Raw genomic sequence first — 8250 nt, 5'->3', positions numbered from 1 at the left:
TTTGAGAACAAGTCCCCAACAGTACCCGCGGGTATTAGTCATACCCGCCCGCAATTGTACCCGTAGGCAAAAAATTGTACCCGTGCCCGTCGGGTATCGGGCGAGTATATATATAAGCAATACAGAAAAAATCCAGAAAATATAATCATAACCAACAAAAATTCCAAAAAACTTATGCGTACGTGGAACACTTCAAACAAGTCTTTATGAATTATGCGTCAACACAGGAATAAAGAACATAATATGGAAACACTTCAAGTCTTCATGATACATGCTCACTAGTTTTTTAATTTTTACGGATATCCACGGGTAACCCGCGCGCGACAAAAAAATATCCGTACCCGACCCGATTTTATCACGGGTCGGGTACGGGAAAGACCCGCGGGTACAAATTCGTACCCGAACCTGACGGGTCGGATATCCGACGAATATTCGAATCCGCGGATAAAATTGCTATCCCTACAAACAACAGCATAGATTGATATGTCAAATGTAATATAAGGAGAAAACTGAAGGCAGAAAAAGAACTGGAACATTAAAATAGTTCATGCAGTCATGCAAGTAGGTAGGTTAAAAAATAACATATAATTTCCTTGTAGAGAGACGGTAGTGCAAAAGTAAGTAAGAAGAAAACTAGTACAAAATAGAAAAGGAAACAAAGAAAATGGTACCAGTACAGAAAAGAGCAAGTGGTATAGGGTAAGAGCGAGGGCCGAGAGTGATACAATGAAAACAAAATAGAGAATTGTTTATTTGTAAGTTTCATAAACAGAGATTTTATCCAAAAACAGTTTAACCTTAAATCAAATTACAAATAAAAGGTTAAAAATCAGTACATAGTTTAACCTTAAATCAAATCAAACTACAAATAAAACAAAAAAATATGACAATATACGGCTCATGCAGATTATAATTCTAAACAAACATGTCCTAAGTGTCAAGTCTTGGTACACCGGTGCCCATTACAATTTAAGTTACAAATGTTATGAGCAAACAACAATGTAGATTGGTATATCGAATGTAATATGAAGAGAAAACTGAAGGCAGAAAAAAAAGACGGAAAACAATAAAATGGTTCATGCAGGTAGGTAGGTTCAAAAATAACATATATTTTCATAGTAGAAAGGCAATAGTGCAAAAGTAAGCAAGAAGAAAACTAGTATAAAACATAAGAGGAAACAAAGAAAATGATGTATATAATTAACTAGTACAGGAAACAGCAAGCGGTGTAGCTAAGAGTGAGGGTCGAGAGTGATCCAATGAAAACAAAACAGACGATTGTTTATATGTAAGTTTCATAAACAGAAATTTTATCCAATAATAGTTCAACCTTAAATCAAACTAAATATAAAAGGGGAAAATCAGTATATAGCTTAACCTTAAATCGAATTTAAAATAAAACAACAAAAGCAATATATGCTCCGTGCAGGTCTCCAACCTTAGATCGAATTATATGTAAGTTTCATAAACAGAAATTTTATCCAACAATAGTTTAACCTTAAATCAAAATAAATATAAAAGGGAAAAATCAGCATATAGTTTAACGTTAAATCGAATTAAAAATAAAACAGCAAAAACAATAAATGGCCCATACAGGTCTCGAACCTGTGACCTTCGCGTTATTAGCACGACGCTCTAACCAACTGAGCTAATAGGCCATTTGCTTAAAGGTAGCACTAAAGTGATCTAGGTTTCTATTGTATTGCACTCAATAGTCAATACTGACTTTAGATTTAGGTTCAGTTGCCAACATCGATGGTATAGTATGAACCAAACGATGGTTTTTATATGCCTGATACGATAGATTCAGATCAGATACCCTATTTTTTTTTTGTGATAATACATGTCATACGCACCGGTACTTTGTTTGTTCGAATTCAAATTAAGACTCACTTGCTGCCGGTGGTCGTTCCAGAGAGGATTTTTTTTCCACTCGCACAGCTGACAGCTGCGACACGCAGCACGAGACGACGAGGTCCACAAGGCACGGCAAAGGCAGGCAGGGCCAGGCTGTAAAGCTGCGCTGCGTGCTGCGGAGACCGGAGAGCGCGCACATCTATCCATCGGGCCGAGACCGATCACATGCCGTCGGCGTGCCGGGCGCTGCTTGCCTTGCCTGGTCGTCTGGCGCATCGATGCCTGCGCTGCTGCACAGCGCACGGGGCCGGGGGCCGGGGAGCGCGTGCCTCGATCCGCGGCTGCGTGCGTGCCTGCCCCGCCGACGGCGACGCCGAACGCCCGAACGGTGCCGGCAGCCACTGCCACTGCCAGACCGTCGCTCTTCTATGCGCTTTTGGCCCTGGGAGGGACCCCTGGCTGGCCCCGGAGACCGGCCGACCGGTCGGCGGGGAAAGCAAAAGGCCAGGGAAGGCGGCGAGGCGTGCAACGCAATGGAGTCGAGTCGAGCAGACAGACAGACAGCAGCAACGACCAGGGCGGGATTGGTGTCCGGTCCTGGTCCTGGTCCTGGTCCGGCCGGCCATTCCCGGTGCCGGTGACGGTGGATGATGAGGCCATCGATTGTCGCCTGATTGACGCCAACGGCCGCCGCCCGGGTCGTCGGGGTATTCGGAGGAGCAAGCACGCGGCGTGGGAACGCCGCCCTGGGACAGGACAGGAGACGACACGACACGAGAAGAGACGGGCATGCACTCCCACTGCCGCCGTTGGGTTTTGGCGGCAAACAGCGCGTATCTCGTCACTGACCGGACCGTCCGCGCCCGGCCTGCAATTTCAAATCGAGGCCCTGGTGGGGTGGGGCCGTGTGGGTGGAGGGATTTCCCGCCGGGCCTGCGCCGCGTCGCGTCGCGCGCTGGGAGTGGGAGTCGAGTCTTGGCGCCAAGCCGCGCGAGCGTTGGCACGTTTTGGGCGCCAAAGGAACCGGCACCCCATTCGCGCCAGCGACCGCACCGTGCTGGTGCTGGTGCTGCTGCTACTGCTGCCGTGCTGGAGTCCGCACTGTTCCTGTCTTGTCCTGTGGCTGCTGGCGACTGGACCACGGCCCGCGTGGCGTACTGGAGTGGCAGGTGGCACTCCGTCTCGTCTGGAGGAGACGAGACGAGACGAGACGAGACGAGACCAGACCGCAGAGCGCAGACTGCTCCTGCCGTCCTGGACTGGACTCCTGGTCGAGCAGGCCCGAAACAGCGCGACGGCCGACGGAACACGCACCCTGCCCGGTCCCGGACACACGCTGCCGACTCGACCCGGCTGACTCGTCGCGCCCACACCATGGGCCGCGTGTGCCGAAGACAAAGACGTGCTGCAGTCTGCAGACACGCCTTGCCACCGACTGGTAAACGGAGCTTTTGGTAAACAGAGATGACATCCACATCTCCCGTTTAACAGTACTCAAGAATGAAAAGCAGAGTTACAGTCAACAAACCAAAAATGAAAACTCACATAACTCAACCACCTCCACACGCGCCGCAAAGGCGCAGCTGCCCACCCACGGCCCATTAACCGCCATCAGCACCCCGCCATCCGTTACCCGTAGTAAATTGTGGTCGAAACACAATTGCGCAACTATCGCGCCACATTCACATATGACATATCCGTATTTCACACACTGCGCCACTGCGGCCGTTGATTCCTGGAAATCCTCGATTAGAATAGTACTACTCCCGTACTCCGTGCTGTACAGTAGTAGTGGCACGTTCTCCACGGTTTGGCGCCAGACGAGACGTCGGCAGAGAACAGCATACAGTAGCCAGTCTACAGCTAGCTAGACGCGGCGTAGGTTTGACCTTTGAGCTCCCATCCAGTGTGTGTGTGCGCTGTGCGGGCAGTGCGGCGCACGTCGTCGCGGGGCCGGCCTCCGCCTCTCGCGGGTAGGCCGAGGTCGTCCGCCCGCCTCTCCGGCTTCGGGACAGCGTAGCGTTGACGGAGTGGCAGCGGTAGTGGCCGGCAGGCAGCACGTAGTAGTAGTACGGCGTTCGTGCGGCTCCGGTCGTCCTCCCCGACGTGCCGGGGCGTGCTTCCGTCCGGCCGCGTCGTGCGCCCGTCGCCCGCGCACGACGAGCAACGTCCACCAGGGAGGCAGGCAGCATCACGGTCACGTGATCGGTGATCCACCACGGCACGGCAGCACCGGAGCCTGGACTGGCAATGGCCTGCTCTCTGCTCGCGCCTCCATCCCATCCATCGGGATCGGAATCGAGTCCGGCATGCCGCCGGCCTTTAATTGCCGGTCATGTATGGCGCATGGCATGGCTGCTGGGCCTGGGCGACGCCACCTCGTACGCATCCCGCCCCATCCTGGGCGTCCGTTCCATTGAATGCGCGCGCGCGTGGGCCAATGCACTGCCTGCTACACCGGCGGCCGTACTCGTACGGGAGGGGCACGGCGTCGCGTGATCCTGGCCTGCGCCGCCATAAATGCACCTCCGGATCCGTCGAAGATCCAGCCGGCACGCCGGTACACCACGCGCCCCGCCATCAAAGCTCCATCGATCGCCGCCGCTGGAGGGAGGAGGAGTGTATGCCACCGCCGTGAAGAGGCGGTCCTGTACCATACTACCATTCGCTGCACAAGTTGCAGCTAGGGCTGCAGTCGCGGCGAGGTTTTAATTTCAAATCCCCAAATCATCCGGACATGCTACACTAAACACTGGCCACTAGTAGTATGATGTGTTGTTTTGTTTGGCAGGCCCCCTCTTGATTGTTTTTTTAAGACGGCCGGCCGGCGCTCGGGGCAGCTCGGTCCGGTCGCATATTCGAGCGGAGCTCTGTCGGTTTTGTCTCTTCCCATGGAGCTTTTTCACTCCTATCCTATCCTATCCTTTCCCACCCAAAAATCGCCCGTTTGGAGCCGGGCACCACTCCAAACGCTGCAAATAATCCGTACCACTACGTACCGTATGCCGCTGCTCGCTTTGTCTTAACCACCGTCCCGTTCCGTCCCGTGCCGTCCCTTCCGTGCTGTCGGAGGCAACTCCGTGGGCCTGCCGCCTGGTCCCACCCCGCCAGCTGCTGCTCTGTACTAATCCAACATTGCCTGCTCGCGTTTGCATTGCTAGTACTGTAGTATAGTATTTCGACAAACAAGGAATTTTTGTCGCGGGATTAATTAAGCCGGACGCAAAGGAGAGCGGCATGCAAGTGCAAGGCAAGGAGGAACGGGCACAGAGCACGCAGGCCCTCCACGTGGCGCCCACAAAACCTGCCGCGCGGGACCCACGACGGACCCCCCCTCCGTCCCCGGCCTCCACCCTCATAAATCCCCGCCCGCCCCGACACACCAGCCCCCGCCCACGCATTCCGATTCCAAATTGAACAGCTCTGCTAGCTCAGACACAGGTGGGGGGAGGCGGCGGCACGGCAGCTGCAGCAAACTACAAGGCGGCGAGCAGAGGCAGAGCCGCGCCAAAAGCGAGGGGAAGCATCCAAGCCTCGGGCGATCCCGCCGAAGCGCCCTCGTCCGCTTCGTCCCTGCTGTCAGAGCCGCCGCCGCGGCGCGCGGGCGCGCGTGCTTGCTTTTATATACAGGCGACCCGCGTGCCCGGGCTCTTCGTTGCCTGCCTCTGACTCTGCAGTCTGCACGCACGCACTCACCCAGGCGGAGCACGAGAGAAGCCGGCCGGCGGCGATGGAGTGGCTGGATGAGTACGAGAAGCTGGTGATCCGGATGAACACGCCGCGGGTGGTCATCGACAATGCCGTCTGCCCCACGGCCACGCTGGTGCAGGTGACCCCTCCGCCTCTGGTTCTTGGGCGCGCAACTAGCGCTCGTGACTCGCAGTGGTTGCTGACACCGTGCTGCAGGTGGACAGCGCCAGGAAGCGAGGGCTGCTGCTGGAGGCGGTGCAGGTGCTGGCCGACCTGGACCTGTCCATCAACAAGGCCTACATCTCCTCCGACGGGCGCTGGTTCATGGACGTCTTCCACGTGACCGACCGCCTGGGCCGCAAGCTCACCGACGCCAGCGTCATCGCCTACATCCAGCAGTCCCTGGGCACGTGGGTCGAGCCGGCGGCGGCGGCGCCCCCCGAGGGGCTGACGGCGCTGGAGCTGACGGGGCCCGGGCGCGCGGGCCTGCTCTCCGAGGTGTTCGCCGTGCTGGCCGACATGCAGTGCGGCGTGGCGGACGCCCGCGCGTGGGCGCACCGCGGCCGCCTCGCCTGCGTCGCCCACCTCCGCGCGGACGACCCTGCCGACGGCGACGGCGACGGCCGTGTATCTCGCATCCTGGCGCGCCTGAGCCACCTGCTTCGCGGCGACGGCGTGGTTGCCCCGGGCGCCGTGGCCGCCGTGCCGGCCTCCGGCGTCGCGCACGCCGACCGCCGCCTGCACCAGCTCATGTCCGCCGACCTGCACCGCGCGGCGCCGGTCCCTGTCCCGGTCCCGGCCCTGGCGCCCGCCGTGTCCGTGCAGAGCTGGGCCGAGCGCGGGTACTCCGTTGTCACCGTGCAGTGCGGCGACCGGCCCAAGCTGCTGTTCGACGTGGCGTGCACGCTCCACGACATGGACTACGTCGTGTTCCACGGCACCGTGGACACCGCGGCGGGGCGCGCGCGCCAGGAGTTCTACATCCGGCGCGCCGACGGCAGCCCCATCCGGTCCGAGGCCGAGCGCGAGATGCTCACCCACCACCTCCAGGCCGCCATCGAGCGGAGGTCGCTGGAGGTAACCGAACTCAAGTCTGTTGAAATCTGTCGGTCGTTAATGTACGTCGTCGTCGTCGACCGGTCGACGACATCAGAAACGCATTTCCAAGCAAACAACTAATGGCATCGGTTTCCGTCCATGCAGGGCGTGAGGCTGGAGCTGTGCGCGCCGGACCGGGCGGGCCTGCTGTCGGAGGTGACGCGGACGTTCCGCGAGAACGGGCTGCTGGTGGCGCAGGCGGAGGTGTCGACGAAGGGCGACCAGGCGTGCAACGTGTTCTACGTGACGGACGCCGCCGGCAAGGCGCCGGACCGGGGCGCCATCGACGCCGTCAGGGAGAGGGTTGGCGCGGACCGCCTCGTGGTGAGCGAGGAGCCCCGCCCGCCGCAGCAGCAGCTGTACCCGGACGCCTCCGGGCCAGGCAGCGGCGGCGGCGGTGGCCTCGGGCTGGTATACCTCGGCAACCTCGTGAGGAGGAACCTGTACAACCTCGGCCTCATCAAGTCGTGCTCGTGACTCGTCAAGGCCGGCCGGGTGCTCGGGTCGAGACGCGCGTCGTGGAGGGGACGGACGGACGGACACGCGCCATTGCTCTGTGTACGTACTGTATTGTACATACAGGGCACCGACGCCGTGGCGTGGCCTGGAGCAGGATGGCTAGCCGTACGTAGGGAAACTCTGTAGCCGTGTACTGTAGATAGACAAAACCGTCGTCGCTGGCAGTGGTAGGGGGGGGGTGCATTCATCGTGCGTGGGACGATTCGTTATTTATTACTGTACCTGTTATTCTTTCCGTTCGTTGGGTAACCACACCTCTCTCTCTTTGCTATTTCTTGTCTGTCCTTTGTGCCGTGGCTGACGAGTATACTCCAGTACGGACACGCGGCTAGACCGATGCTTTCCTGCTCGGATCCATCATATTCCCAGAGCCTTTTTTTTAAGGGTCCGAGGAAGATGTGTGGGGGTGACCAGGGCAGAGTCGGCCAGATGCCCAAATGTGTCTAGTGTTGCTTTTTATCAGCTGTCCTAGATTTGGCTAATCTTGCTTTTACCAGTTTTTGGATCTGGATGTGGGGGTGGGTGGGGAAAGATTAGTTAGGTGCGCAGTAGTAGCTTGCAAGTGAAACCATCAAGGTGATGGATTGCAATCTGAGCAAGGTGCTACGTACGTAGGAGTACAAGTACTACTAGGCTAGGCCTCCTGTTGTCTCGTTTCCTCTTGTGGGATGGGATGTGTGACGCTGCAATAAAAGATGTGGCTCTCACAATTCACAGGCTCTCTCTATCTCTCTCTGTCTCGGTCTCGCTCTCGGGCTCGTTCGGCTCTCAAGTGGCGGGCAGCGCAAGGCGCGGCTGCTGGCGCCTCCAGCCGTCCACGGTTTTTTCATTCACACTAGAAAAGGTGCCGCCTATTTGAAACGAGGGAAACAACACACAGTCTTTATATATATAGCCTGATCTACACATACAGCCGCATGCTGTATACATACACACACGGCAAAAAAAAACACACACACGTGCCCTGCCCCACCCGTTCATCCTTGTGATGGGACAAAAAAAAATGTAAGATGCGGCATAAAACACGCATGTTATAATTTTCATACTACAAAAAAAAAATACGGCATTGGTAGCATATAAGTGAGT

The 8250-nt window shown here is 56.6% G+C and overlaps 1 protein-coding gene and 1 non-coding gene across 2 annotated transcripts; one reads left to right on the top strand and one right to left on the bottom strand.

Moving 5' to 3' along the window:
• Nucleotides 1-1584: 1584 nt before the first annotated feature.
• TRNAI-AAU (transfer RNA isoleucine (anticodon AAU)) lies at nt 1585-1658 on the bottom strand. The gene has a single exon. It is a non-coding gene; the product is annotated as a tRNA-Ile (tRNA).
• Nucleotides 1659-5231: 3573 nt separating this feature from the next.
• On the top strand, nt 5232-7623 carry LOC103628982 (ACT domain-containing protein ACR8). The gene is made up of 3 exons (XM_008650178.3): nt 5232-5686; nt 5764-6624; nt 6751-7623. The coding sequence occupies exons 1-3, from the start codon at nt 5588-5590 to the stop codon at nt 7120-7122; spliced, it is 1332 nt and encodes a 443-aa protein (XP_008648400.1). The 5' UTR covers nt 5232-5587; the 3' UTR covers nt 7123-7623.
• Nucleotides 7624-8250: the final 627 nt, after the last annotated feature.

The sequence above is a fragment of the Zea mays genome, chromosome 6 (assembly GCF_902167145.1).
Source record: "Zea mays cultivar B73 chromosome 6, Zm-B73-REFERENCE-NAM-5.0, whole genome shotgun sequence".
Lineage (NCBI taxonomy): Eukaryota > Viridiplantae > Streptophyta > Magnoliopsida > Poales > Poaceae > Zea > Zea mays.
The sequence above is the reverse complement of the archived record's forward strand: the minus strand, read 5'-3'. Positions and strand labels throughout refer to the sequence as shown.

What these genes read in the sequence shown, in the direction of transcription:
- LOC103628982 (XM_008650178.3), top strand. Translation starts at nt 5,588, where the DNA reads ATGGAGTGGCTGGATGAGTACGAGAAGCTGGTGATCCGGATGAACACG. An exon ending in CCACGGCCACGCTGGTGCAG is followed by an intron (nt 5,687 to 5,763) that starts GTGACCCCTCCG and finishes ACCGTGCTGCAG; the next exon opens with GTGGACAGCGCCAGGAAGCG. An exon ending in TCGAGCGGAGGTCGCTGGAG is followed by an intron (nt 6,625 to 6,750) that starts GTAACCGAACTC and finishes CCGTCCATGCAG; the next exon opens with GGCGTGAGGCTGGAGCTGTG.